Source organism: Rhincodon typus, chromosome 10 (genome assembly GCF_021869965.1).
Source record: "Rhincodon typus isolate 14 chromosome 10, sRhiTyp1.1, whole genome shotgun sequence".
NCBI lineage: Eukaryota > Metazoa > Chordata > Chondrichthyes > Orectolobiformes > Rhincodontidae > Rhincodon > Rhincodon typus.
The window spans coordinates 45,045,347-45,060,058 of NC_063341.1; the positions used below are offsets into that span (position 1 = coordinate 45,045,347).

Genomic DNA, 14,712 nt, shown 5'->3' on the forward strand with positions numbered 1-14,712 from the left:
CCATATCAACCATCGACATCAGTAACAGCAACGTATACTATCTACAAGATGTACTGCAGAAATTCACCAAAGATCTTTAGACAGCAGCCTCCAAACCCGCAACCGCTTCTATCGAGATGGTCAAGGGCAGCAGATATATGGGAATTCCGCCACCTGCAAGTACCCCTCCAAGCCACTCACCATCCTGACTTTTCATAGGTTTCATAGAATCCCTACAGTGTGGAAACAGGGCCTTCGACCCAACAAGTCCACACCGACCCTCAGAGCATCCCACCCAGACCCATCCCCCTATAACCCAACTAATCTGCACGTCCCTGAACACTATGGGCAATTTAGCATGGCCAATCCACCTAACCTGCACATCTTTGGACTGTGGGAGGAAACCCACGCAGACACGGGGAGAATGTGCAAACTCCACACAGACTGGCACCCGAGGGTGGAATCGAACTCTGGTCCCTGGCACTGTGAGGCAGTTTGCTAACCACTGAGCCACCGTGCCACCCAAAGACGAAGGTTGCTATGCATATCTGTACTTGTTCATAGAATCATAGAATTCCTACAGTGTGGAAACAGGCCCTTTGATCCAAAAAGTCCACACTGACCTTCACAGCATCCCACCCAGCCCCATCACCCTATAACCCACCTAAATCTACACATCCCTGAACACTACAGGCAATTTAGCATGGCCAACAGAACACGCAATATTTGCTAACATCCCTCCATTTTATTTTGAACAAAATTCCTCAATTGTATTTCACAGGCAATCACAAGATTACCAGAGAGCTTTGGATAAAGAAGCCCACTGTTCCATTTCTTGTCATTGATTCACAGGAAGTGGGCATTTATTGTCCATCCCTAATCTCCCAGAGGGCAGTTAAGAGTCAACCACTTTGCTGGTGGCCTGGAGTTACATGTAGGCCAGCTTCCTTCCCTAAAGAACATTAATGAACCAAATTGGATTTTTCCAACAATCAGCAATGGATGCATGGTCATCACTAGAATCTTAATTCCAGATTGTCATTGAATTAAAATTCTGCCAGAACATTACCTGGGTCTCTGGATTAGTAGCCTAGTGATAATGCACTACGCCACTGCCTCCCCGATAAATTGACCGTTTGATCATCTTCCTAAGTGCCTGCCTTGCTATTTCCTCAATGCAGTGGTCTTGCAATTGTGGTTTATTTTAAGGAGGGGTTAAGGCAAGGAGTTGTAGGACAAGAACTGATAATTATCATGGGGTTTTCCATTATTCTAAGTCAACTGTGCCTTTGAAGAGTTTGTGCTGAAACATTCAGGCTTTATAGTTGGCATGTCAGCCAGAATGGATATTGAGTAGACTGGGCCTCTATTGCCTAGAATTTAGAAGAATGAGAGGTGATGCCATGGAAATGTATCAGTTTTTTAAGGGACTTGACAGAATAAGATGCTGAGAGAGAGTTTCCCTGGTTGGTGCATCCAGAGGGAGTGGTCACTGTCTCAGAAACGAAATGTCCTCGCACACAAAGATCTATGAATCATTAGAATTCACTAGGCCTGCAGAGCTCAGTTGCTGAGTATATTCAGCACAAGGATTATTAGATGTTTGGATACTTAGAGATACAGGGATAATGCAGGGAAGTGAAGCGGAGGTAGATCAGCCATGATTGTAGTGAATGACAGTGGAACCTGAATCAGCTACTCCTGCTCCTACTTCCTGTATTCTAACATAAACCTTTATTTTATTTGAGGAGAGCCATGTGTGAATATTAGTCTATCCGCGAATCTGTCATGAAGAAATGTCTTCATCCTGTAAACAGTTGCATGATTGGCAGCATAACTAAAATAATTTGATTGCTCAACAGCAGAAGATTTGAATCTCTGATGTTCTTCCTGGTTTCCAACCAAATGACCGAAATGGCAACTCCCATTGAAGTCTGCCCTCTGCTTATCACTCGATGAAGGTGTTCTGACTCTGCCAAGGCTTTATTTTCTGCTCTGTGGCCACAGGCTGCTGTATATTAATCACCGGATGGGGTAAAAACTATTGATGTTCCTCTGATTAAAATGACATGTAAACTTGCTGCAACCTGTTCGTGCCTAAAGTATTTGTTAACGATGAGCTGTCCTGCTTTCAGACAATGGGGATATCCGGCCTGCTCTTCTAACTTAAATTTGGAATTTCAGCATCAATGAAAAGGCTATGATTTAATGTTGGTCATTATTTCCCTGAAAAGGTCTTTCTTTAACCCTGTGTTAGCTAATACAGCTGAGTGTTTTTCTAAGCCACTTTTCTAAGGATGGCTCATGTCCATGTGGGTTTATGGCATGGAACACAGGTCAGACCAGGGCAGTACAGCAGCTTTCCTTCCCTAAAATTGTAGTTCGATTTTTATCAGCAATTTGGCAGCATTAGGCTATTGATTCCACTTTTGCATCACCAGATATTTTTTGTCGACTTAGTTCAAATTCTCAAACTGCCATGGGACATAAATCAAGTTGTCTGGGGGAACAGATTCCCCTTACTGGGGGGACAAAGTCAGAAGACTTGGAAACATAGCTTTGTTCCTTCTGTGCTGCTAGGTCAAAATCCTGGAACTCCCTCCCCAATGGCATTGTGGGTCAACCTACAGTAAGTGGATCGCAGCAGTTCAAGAAGGCATCTCACCACATTCTTCTCAAGAGCAAGAAGGGATAGGCAATAAATGCCCACATCCCGTGAAAAAATAAAAACAAACTTGTTTGTATTAAATTTCTTCTGCTATTTTTCTGTTCGCTTAAATACTTTAACCAGCACAATTTGTAGTTTTTTTAAATTGCATTCTCCAATTTTTCTGCCTTTTTCATTGTTTGACAAAATTAGAATTAGTCTGAATTAATGTCAATAATGTAATTCAGAACCAAATTAATTCCAATACAGAGTCCTGAGCACCCATTCAATATTTTCTGACCCCACTGAATAATGATGATCTTCTACTTTTCGGTCTGTTCTTATCTGAGATTTAGCTTGAATTCCCATTGCTTTGAAGTTTAACAAAGTCTTCTGTGTGAGACAATTCAAATGTTTATAGCTAACACAAGAACACAAATATCCATTGAGCTGTATTTGATCGACATAATCTCTGCACTTTAGAGTCATAGAAGTTATACAGTATGGAAACATACCATTTGGTCCAAACTGTCAGCACCAGATATCCTAAACTGATCTAGTCCCATTTGCCAGCATTTGGCCCATATCTCTCTAAACCTTTCCTTTTTTTGTCCACATCCAGATGCCTTTAAAATATTGTAATTGTACCCATCTCCACCATCTCCTCTGGCAGCTTGTTCCATACACGCACCACCATCTGCATGAAAATGTTGCCCCTCAAGTACCTTTTAAATCTTTCCCCTCTCACCTTAAACCTATGCCCTCTAGTTCTGGACTCCCCTACCCTGGGTAAAAGACCTTGGCTATTCACACTATCCTTGCCCCTCGTGATTTTATAAACCTCTATAAAAAGGTCACCCTTCAGCACTTCATCAGTGCAGCCTCTGATGTTACCCAGCAGGATAATGAAACATCTACAGAACAATGAATCAGCTCAGCGAAGCAACCAACCACAATAAAGGTCACCCCTCAGCCTCCAAAGGTCCAGGGACTAAAGCCTCAAACTATCCAGCTTCTCCTTATAATCAAACCCTCCAATCCCAGCAACTCAAGTAGACAATAGGAACTATGTAAAAGATGACTATTTTCAGAAGTTGCCGGAAAAGCTCAGCAGGTCTGGCAGCATCTGTGAAGAAAAGTCAGAGTTTTTCTGATTTACAGCATTCGCAGCTCTGTTGGTTTTAATGACTACTTTCAACCTTTGCCTCATTATCATGAGAATGCTGGGGACAAAAGAAATGGCAATACTTTTGTGAAAGGTTTCATGAATTACTTTAAATAAATCTCCACCTAGGTAGGTTGAAGTAGTAAAATAATGGCTCAAGCTCAGCAAATCTCAAAATTGTAGAGCAGATATTTAGTTATTCTTAATTATATAGCTCACAAGCATCTTCTCAAAAGCAACTAGGGATGGGCAATAAATGCTGGCCAGCCAGCGACACCCATATTCCACAAATGAATTAAAAAAAAAGGAACTTTGATTCTCCACTTATGAGATCTCAGTCGAAGTTAAGCAGTCTATTAAAGGGACCCTACCTGCAACACGAAGATCACATGCCAATGCTAGCTCCAGACCACCACCAAGAGCATATCCATCTATTGCAGCAATGGTGGGCATAGGCAGCAATGCTGAAAGAAAACTCACCATTAACACTTGGAAAGCATTCAGAAATTATCTCCACGCCATTAAAAAAATCTCAACAGCTAAGCTATTAAATGACAGTTTCTAGCAATCTCACTGGCTAAGAAGCACATGCCTGTCTATTAAGTTACTAATGTGATTTGACTGCTACAATTAATCACATGACCAAACTGATCAATTCACCTTTAAAGGATAAGCCCATGGAGCCAAGCTGATAAAAGTTGGTTCAGTTGATGCTAGATTTAGCAGCTCTGTTTAGCTAATAATGGATAATGATTTACCTAATAAATGAGTCCTTTAAGGTTGATAGTTTCTATGGGTTTTTGCATGACAATTGTTCTCTTGGGGAAAAATATAACCAAAAAAATTTAATGACATTGGTTTGTGCATCACTATAAAATATTCTCATGTGATCAAACAGTCTATAATGGAGGTGATGAAAAACAAGTGCCAATTTGGATTTTGGTGCAGGAGGAGTGGAGGTGATCCTTTCTGTTTTTTTTGCAGCCTCTAGCAGCAGGTTAATGTTCAAAGGCATTAATTAGATGAGCATGTGAGTGATCAGTTGATTACTCAGGAAGTTGTTTTCTTTAATCCTTTGTTAGGATGTAGATTCATCAGCAAGACCAACATTTATTGCCCATCTTTGAAGTGAAGGCCATGAAGAGTACCCCATTTCTGTGGGTTCAGAGTAACTTGTTGGTCCGATCAGGTATGGATGGCAGATTCCCTCCTTTAAAAGGGCAATAGTAAACTAAATGGGTTTTTACAAAAATGATAGTTTCATGGACACCTGGAGCCTCTGGATTAATAAATAGGTCAGTGACATTACTACGACCCCACCATTTCCCAAAGTTGGGGATGGTAACAAAATAAGAGACTGAAAATGTTGCAAAGTGTATCCATAAACCAGCAAAGGGCCACCAAAAGAAAGGAAAACATTGAAGCAGATTGTAAAGGCTTTTACAGCTCATAAACACAAAGTAGGGAAAGTAAACCCTAATCCCGTAGATGCAGAAATTAAAAAAAAAAAGGATCACAGGGAATGAAGAAATTGCAGATGCTAAATCAGCTTGCTGTTTTTGAGAGGATGGGAAATTGGCCAATCCTTACTCTGACCCTACAAGCAGAGCAGGCCTTGCTAGAAGCCAGGAGTGGGCAGGATGAATTTTAAGAGAATGATTGATTGGTTAAAAGGCATTGGCCTGAGAATAAACCAGAGAATAGCTGCCACCAAATCTCCGTAGCAATGCCTCTACCAGAGCCCACTTGCCCAACCAGTCAGCACTCTCCTTTCATTCAGTATAAACTTTAGTGTCCCTTAAAATGGTATTTTTGCAAATTGTCTCGGTGAGTGCAAGACCAAAAGCTTTGACAAAAAGTGTCATTCTTTAAGCAATACTCAAATTATAATATATCAAATCAGGGAGACTCCCACTGAAATGGAGTTGCTTTTGAGCTACTTAGTAACAGTGCATTTCATAAAAATTGGTTTGGTGAAACTCTGCACTAGCTTTCAAGCATTGAGTCATTTTATACCAATACACCTGGATTAAAAGACTATTGACAAGTGCTGCTTTATTTTAAGAAAATGCTCAAAATCACTATTTCCAAAATAAAGATGGATCTTTATCCTTTGTACTTGCCTATGTTGTTCATCAAATTTTGCAACCTATGTACAAAGTGGCCAACTTCTGTATTACTCATTTGAGCACGTTCCTTCAAGTCTGCACCTAGAAAACAAATTGGGGAAAAAGGGAGGAGAAATAATTTGAGAAACAACTTCAGTATAAATACAGAGAGAGATAGCAAGAACTGTAGATGCTCGAGTCAGAGACAACACAATATGGAGCTGGAGAACACAATAGGCCAGGCAGCATCAGTGGAGCAGGAAAGTTGACGTTTCAGGTTTGGACCCTTCTAAAACGTCAACTTTGCTGCTCCTCTGATGCTGCGTTCCTTCAGTATAAATACAGATATTTTATGTTGGCACTGGATGAAAAGAAGCGAAGAAGAAAATTCAGCAACAGTAATGTCCACTGTAAACAGTTTAAAAAAATACATATCTGTTGCCCTGGAAAAGGTAGTGGTGAGCTGTGTCCTTGAGCTGCTACAATCCATTTGGTGTAGGTACACCCACTATGCTGTTCAGGAGGAGTTCCAAGATTTTAACATAGCGCTACTGAAGGAGGGTCAATACATTTCAAAGTCAGGGCAGTGAGTAGTTTGGATAGGATCTTGCAGACACATGGTATTCCCATGTACATACTGCCCTCATCTTTCTAAATGGTAGTGCTGGGGAGTTTGGAAGATGCTGTCAAAGCAGCCTTGGAGAATTTCTGTAGTATATCTTGTAGATGGCGTACTCTGCTGCTACTACTGTGATGATAAATGGAGTAATCGTTTGTGGATGCATTACCAAATCAAGCCTTGTCTTTCCACAGAATCCCTACAGTGTGGAAACAAGCTATTCAGCTCAACAGGTCCACACCGCCCCTCCAAAGAGTATCCCATTAGACCTATCCCTACACCCTATCCCTGTAATCCTGCACTTCCCGTGGCTAACCCACTTACACCCTGAACACTATGGGCAACTTCGCATGGCTGATCCACCTAACTTGCATATTTTTGACTGTGGGAGGAAACCGGAGCACACGTAGCAAACCCACGTAGCCACAGGGAGAACGTGACAGTTGCCTGAGGGTGGAATCAAACCCTGGCGCTGTGAGGCAGCAGTGCTAACCATTGAGCCACCGTGCTGCCATGGTGGCATCAAGCTTCTTGCACATTATTGAAGCTGCACTAATCTAGACATGCACGAATATTCCATCAAACTCCTGACTTGTCCACCATCTCTAAGGCACATGCTTAGGGAAGTCAGGAGTTAAGTTTCTTGCTGCATAATTCCTAGTCTCAGACCTACTTTTGTAGCCACAGTATTAACATGGCTAGACTACCTAAGTATCTGGTCATTGATAACTTAAGGATGTTTGTGTGTGCACTCAATGCAATGGTGAATACAATCATTTAGACAGTGACATAGCCAGGATCAAAAACCCAATAATTTAAAATCAGTTCAATAAAGTGTTTTAAAATTCAATATATTTTTAGCATTAGCAGATTTTCAGTCATTGTGATTTGGAATTCTTTTCAAATCAAATCATATTTATATCATTATTGATTCTCATGTCACCACTCAGCAGAACCAGTTATATAATGCTATGCCAATGTCTACAATACATTGCCAAAACTAGAGTGTAAATAGCCCATTGCCCGACTGCTCTGAAAAAGGTCAGAAATCACATAACATCAGATTATAGTCCAACAGGTTTATTTGAAAACACAAGCTTTCAGAGCCTCAGTCCTTCTTCAGGCGTTAGTGAGAGAGGTAGTATCAGACACAGAATTTATAAGGAAAAGATCAAAGCTTTACATTAATGATGAGGATGTATTAAACAAACCTAAGATGCTGTTAAATCTTTAATCAGTTAATAGGTTTTAATTGATTAATATGTATATGTAAATCCCTGAACTGCTTTCAAGGCACTGTCCTGAGAAAACTAAAGGTTTTATCAGTGTAAAGAAGAGGTGACATTTTAGGTCAGATAATGCATGTTAGGTGTGAAGCCTTGTTTAGAGTCTGTTTGTGTTTACTTTGGAGTCAGACTGGTTTTATTTCTAAAGTAGGAATTTATAAGACGCCACATTGACTGACTGTCTATAAATCATGTAGTTTTTGAACAAAATTCACCCCATAGATTAGTGTGTGCGCGCGTTTGTATGACAGAGGATCTATGTGACAGAGAGAGTGTGCATGTGTGCGCATGCGAGTGCGTGCAAGAGAGAGTCAGAGAGACTGTGTTTGCATGAGAGAGGTTCTGTGTGACAGAGAGTGTGTGTGCGCGAGTGTGAGAGAGAGAGAGACACAGACAGCGAGTGTTTGTATGAGAGTGTGCGTGTGAGAGTGCGTGCATGCAGACACGCGAGTGCATACGCACGTGTGTGTGTGTGTAATGTGGTGAGGTCACCTGTAGTGCGACATGAACCCAAGATACTGGTTCAGGCCATTCTCATAGGTGCCCGAACTTGGCTGTCAGCCTCTGCTCAGCGACTCTGTGTTGTGTATCCTGAAGTCCATCTTGGAGGACATTTACCCAGAGATCCAAGGCCAATTGTCCTTGACCACTGAAATGTTCACCCTCCGGTAGGGAACACCCCTGTCTGGCGATTGTTGCGTGGTGTCCATTCATCCACTCTTGTAGTGTCAGCATGGTTTCACCAATGTACCATGCCTCGGGGCATCCTTACCTGCAGCGTATGAGACAGGCAACATTGGCCGAGTCACATGAGTATCTGCTGTTCACATGGTGGGTAGTGTTCCCACATGTGATGGTAGTGTCCATGTCGGAGATCTGACACGTCTTGCAGAGATTACCATACAGGGTTGTATATTGTTGTGGTCGATGTGGTCTTGAAGGCTGGGTAGTTTGCTGCAAACAATACAAGGCCTCACACCCAACATGCACTGTCTGACCTAAAATGTCACCTCTTCTTTACACTGATAAAACCTTTAGTTGCCTCAGGGCAGCGACTTGAAAGAAATTCAGGGACTTACATGTACATATCAATCAATTAAAACCTTCTAACTGAGGCTCCGAAAGCTTGTGGTTTCAAATAAGCCTGTTGGACTATAACCTGGTGTCGCGTGATTTTTGACCTTGTCCACCCCAGTCCAACACCGCCACCTCCACATCACTGCTCCAGAAAGGTGCAGAATGGAACTTTACAGCCACGATTTCCCACATGGAAAGAATTTCATAGCCAACCTCAAAGAAGTCTGGATCTTGCTGCATTTGGACATTAGTATTTGTGAGTGGTACTGAACATTGTGCAATCAACAGCAAACATCCCCACTTCTGCCCTTATGATAGAGGGAAGGTCATTAATGAAGTAGCTGAAGACGGTTGGCCCTGGGACACCATCCTGAGGAACTCCAGCGAGATATGCTGGATATGACTCCAAACAGTGCTAGAATTTCCCCGATTCCTACGACTCCAGTTTTGCAAGGGCCCTGATGCCACACTTGGTCAAATACCTTGTCATTTGTCAATGACAGTTTGACTTTACCTCCAGAATTCAGCTTGTTTATTCATATTTGGATCAAGGCTGTAATGAGGCCAGGAAGTCAGTGTCAGTGAGCAAGTTAGTGCTAAGCAACTGGTACATGACAGCCCTATTGGTGACACCTTCAATCACTTCATTGATGACTGACAGTAGACTGATGGGATCAGTCACTGACTGGGTTGGATTTGTCCTGCTTTGTGAACATATATGGCAGACTTCTACTTTGATGGGTGGATGCCAACATCATGACTGCACTGGACCAGCTTGACTAGACGTGCAGCAAGTTCTGCAGCACAAATCTTCAAAATGTCATTGGCACCCATGGCCTTAGTATCATAGTACTACCCATAGTATCCAGCACAGTCAGATTTTTTTTTGCTGTCACATGGAATGAATTGGACTGGCCAAAGCCTGGTATCTGTGATGCTGGGGAGCTCAGAGAGAGGCTGAGATGGATATAGATCTCTCTGTTCAAATTTCAGACACAATTTGTTTAGGCAATTATTAGTTATTATTAAAAAAGACACTATTTGGAATATATTATAATATGTTATGATTCATACACCTGAAATGAAAATATCACACATAACCAAGTACATTTAATATGTTTCAATTTAACATTTGCAATATTTACACTGTATTTTAATAATCGTATTATCACCCACTTGATTCTAGGTATGGTAGCTCCTTATCAAGTACTGAGCCATGATTTTGCAATTTAAAGTTTCTACCATAAAAGGTTAGAGGAGCCAAACTCAAGTCTTCCAAATTACTGCAAAGCCTTATATGGTTAGGAGAACATTCCATCAGTGCAACAGGATAATTCTACCTTCAGATTCTAGAGTTCTTACCTGCGCAGAAAACCCCTTTGATCTGACTCTTAAAGAGTACCACACGCACACTTTTGTCTTGACACAACTCTTCAACTGCCTCTTCAAGCTAAAAACAAGTAATCAGTTCCAGTTTTTCATTGTAGCTCTTGTGAATATTGACATCAATGTGGAAAATCAAACTCCATCCATGTAAACCCTCATGTCAAAAGGCTTGATCAAAACTGATTATTGTATTGGCACAGGCGTTAAAAGAGACAAAGCAGACAAAGGAAAAGGGAAAAAGTGAGCAACAAGAAAGAGAAAACTTGAAAATCATTCATTAGGCAACAATATAAATTAAGACAGAAGTTAAATGTACATTTAGTGAAATTGTCTAAAAAGAAGCCAACATGCTTGGCTCCAGATTTTTCAGGAATTTTGCTTGGGGTCTTTGGTTATAGAGTCCACCCAAAGGCCCAACAAAATAGGAGACTATGCGCCAAGTGACTCACATCATTAATTATGATGGTCTATATTTTCCTGGGCAACAGAAACAGAATTTGCTGGAAAAGCTCAGCAGGCCTGGCAGCATGTGAAAAGAAATCAGATTTAATGTTTTCGGGTCACCAGACCCAAAACGTTAACTCTGATTTCTCTTCACAGATGCTGCCAAGCCTGCTGAGCTTTTCCAGCAAATTCTGTTTTTGTTTCTGATTTACAGCATCCACAGTTCTTTCGTGTTCCTGGGACTTGCTATCACCCTCTTTGAAAACAGTGATTAATTACCATTTCTCCATCCCTCCCATTAAAATCTACACTGATTATGATTGTGTTAGCTTTACATCAATGCAAGTACATGTTCTATATATTTTACATATGTCTCCAGTTGCAGAAAAACTAACAGATCTTTTTCAGATTTGGAGATCTTCCCCCAAACAGGCAGTTGCTCTAAAAAGATTCATCCTAAAGTTTAGCTTATAAAATCCAAAGGTGATCAAAGAATTAAGTGGAAATAGAACAGAGTTATTTTTGTTTCAAGGACTAAATGTTTGGAGTTAAACCACAGGTAATGTAGGTTAGACACTCCAGGAATACACTGTTTTTAAGAAAAAGTAATAAAACTTCATGTACCTGTGTAACAAATACATTTCCAAGGGAATTTCTTGCATGAGGTCTGTTCATTAAAACAGCTGTAATTCCTAAAAGGAATTTAAAAAAAGACTTCATGATTGGAAATATTAATTTTGCTTCCACACTTAAGTTCCTCAATTTGTTCTTCAAAAGAAGCACATATCCACCAATATTTTTGATTCTTATAGAACTAAATCAGTACAATGAGGCACGGCACATACACCACTCCCAAATAAACATTTGTCCAGCTTCCAGTGAGTAAACCATTCATAGTGGACTCAATTCATTTTAATCTTCTATAGATGAAGGTAGTGAGAAACGTTTCACTAGATGATGCTTTGGCAAACAATAACCATTTGAGTTCAAACAAGAAAGCTTTCTAAATTTCTTCATTGAAATTTAGAAGGGAGTATTTTAAGATTTAAACTGCAGGGGCTATGTTCTCTACCCAATGCCTGTATAACACCAGTTACAGGTTGAAAACATAATGCAAGTGGTGTGATAGCAGCAAAAAAAAAAATTGCTGTTATGTTTTAACTAAGTTACATTTTCATGTTTATTTTTAGGGCAAAGAAGGTACACAAGATAATTTGTAAGGCAAAACTTTTCTTTTAGGAATCATCTTGTTTCCAACACAGAAAATTCTACATCCAGTGTCTGCTATGGGCTTAAGCACATTGCAAAATCTGGGACAAATGGCGCTGACCGTTCATCGTCTTGTTGCTTCCCACAGGCCTTTGAGCTTTTGAACAACACACAACAACCAAATGTCAAGGATATTTAAAGCAGCACCCTCTATTGGACACCTAGAATCTGAAATGAGTAAGGTACATAACAACATGTTTATTCAACCAGATTCAAGAATCCTCACAGAAATATATAGTCTAACCCAGGCAGTGAAAGTCCAGTGCAAAATCACGAACAGAAAGCAAAATTAAAAATATGAAAAGAGACAGGAGGAAAAATAATAAATTTTAAAACTCCAACAATAACCTCTGAAGGAATGAAACTTCATGTCATAAAAGTTAATTTTCAGTGTTAGAGAGAATGCTCGGTAATAAATTGATTTACCACAATAAGGAGCAGAAATATGATGGAAGAATAGAAGTCGGCCATTTGGCCCATTAAATCTACTCCACCACAGACAGTTGCCCGAGGGTGGAAGTGAACCCGGTTCCCTAGATCTGTGAGGCAACAGTGCTAGCAATTGTGCTGCCTGAAGATGATACTGGAGTGTGGTGACTCTGCGCATAGGACACACAAAAAAACTCTTCACCATATATTTGTATACATGTGACAATAAATCTACATCTAAACTAAAGGCCAACATTCCATCTGCCTTCTCTATTACTATCTGAACTTGGATGGTAGTGTTTTTATGATTCATGCACCAGAACCCCCAAATCCCTCTGTCCTGCAGCTTTCTGCAGTCTTTCTCCACTTAAACAATATTCAGCTCTTCTGAATTAACAATCAACAAATGTTAATAAAATACTGATGTTTTAATGAACAACCTGTATTTTTTTCTTGGAACAAAAACAGAATTTGCTGGAAAAACTCAGCAGGTCTGGCAGCATCTGTGAAGAAAAAAAATCAGTTAACGTTTCGGGTCCGGTGATCCTTTTTCAGAACTTTTCTTTTCCTGGTGTACTTAATGTTTAACTAATAGGAAAATACTGCCAATTTATTCCGTTGTTTGTAAGTGAATGCCTATCTCTCCACAAGACAGTAGTGTAGCGAAGCTTTAAGCAATGCAAGTCCACAGCAACATCCCAATTTCAGTTTTGCATGAGTGAATGCCACAAGTTAATTCATAATAACAGTGAACGTCTGGGCCTTTTCCTAAGCTGAAGCTTCGGTGCTGTAATGAGGAACACTATATTATGAGACTTGCTACTTTACAAATGAAATATTAAACCTTGGGTCATCTATCCCCCACATGTACAAATGGACTTCATAAATTCCACAGCACTATTGAAAAGAAGCCAGTGACATCCTCCAGTCACCTGGGTAAGATGGCCTTCAATCACCACCAAAATTATTTAATTAAAAAAAGGACAATAAGTACTGACATTGGAATTCTGAAATTCCTACAATAAATGCTGCAAATATTTAGATCAGGAAACATCTGTGCCGGAAGAACGAGATTTAATTTTAAAGATTAAATGCAAACTTGTTTATATTCGAACCAGAATACTGACTTTCCAGAAGGGAAACATAGAATTATAGAGTAGGTAGAAACTCCGCATTCCGTGCCCTCATTAGCAGCACAACTGTTAGAAAATCGGGCAACAGCAGACGCTAATCCCTTACCCGAATTGTCGCCCTGTAAATGTTGTATCTGGATTTCGGCAGCGCCACAGTTCCCGGAGTATCGCCTTCTACCGACAACTAGAGACGTGACTCCTCTCCATGCACTGCACAGCTCTTCCATGGCTAAAGAGCTTACCGCATTCTGCAGATTCATTACTTTACCGAACCGCATAAAACCAATTTTGCCACGTCCAACCAAACAGCCCAAGGAAACAAAACTCCTCATTGCTGTCACCGACATTTGAAAACTACACATTCACCACCAGCCTCGAACAAGGAGGAAATCCCGCCTCAGCGCCGATCCTATTGGATGCGGAAACAGCGCACTCACTGCTCAAGGTGCAGATGAAGGGTCTAGGCCCGAAACGTCAGCCTCTCTGCTCCTCTGATGCTGCTTGGCCTGCTGTGTTCATCCAGCCCCGCACCTTGTTGTCTCGGATTCTCCAGCATCTGCAGTTCCTACTATCTCTCACTCACTGCTCAGATCGGTTTCGTACTGTCAGGTATCGTTAGGATTAAGGCCCAGGTGGCCAATGAGTGATCACTACCGGATACTGTAATTAATTAGGAAAGCAAATGGAATCTTAACCATTTTTTCAAAGGGAGATAAAATCTTAATCCAACTGTACTTGGTGCTTAATAAAAACCAAAAGAACTGCGGATGCTGTATATCCGGAACAAGAACAAAGTTGCTGGAAAAGCTCAGCAGGTCTGGCAGCATTTGTAGAGGAGAAATTAGAGTTAACGTTTTGGGTCCGGTGACCCTTCCTCAGAACTGATGGCGGCTGGGAAAACGTCAGTTTATGTACAGAAAATAGGGAGGTGGGTGGGGTAGGGAGTAAACGATAGGATACAGCCCGAAGAGAGAGAAAGACAGTTGCACAGACAAAGGAGTTGCTAACGATCAGGCTGGGAGGGTGAATAGTTGTTAATGGGGACCGTTAGTGACTAACAACAGGGGGTGTGTAGTGGCAGGCTATGTGGTAACATAGTTGTTACTGTTGTTAGTCACTAACAGGCCCCATTAACAACCATTCACCCTCCCAGCCTGATCATTAGCAACC

The 14,712-nt window shown here is 40.9% G+C and overlaps 1 protein-coding gene across 1 annotated transcript; it reads right to left on the bottom strand.

Annotated features, from left to right (window-relative positions):
- Positions 1-4,100: 4,100 nt before the first annotated feature.
- On the bottom strand, positions 4,101-14,318 carry LOC125484165 (enoyl-CoA hydratase domain-containing protein 2, mitochondrial-like). Its single transcript, XM_048601686.1, has 5 exons — positions 13,649-14,318; positions 11,336-11,403; positions 10,244-10,331; positions 5,915-6,001; positions 4,101-4,255 (listed from the first exon to the last, which is right to left on the bottom strand). Exons 1-5 carry the CDS (start codon positions 13,902-13,904, stop codon positions 4,116-4,118), a joined length of 639 nt encoding a protein of 212 aa, XP_048457643.1. The 5' UTR covers positions 13,905-14,318; the 3' UTR covers positions 4,101-4,115.
- Positions 14,319-14,712: the final 394 nt, after the last annotated feature.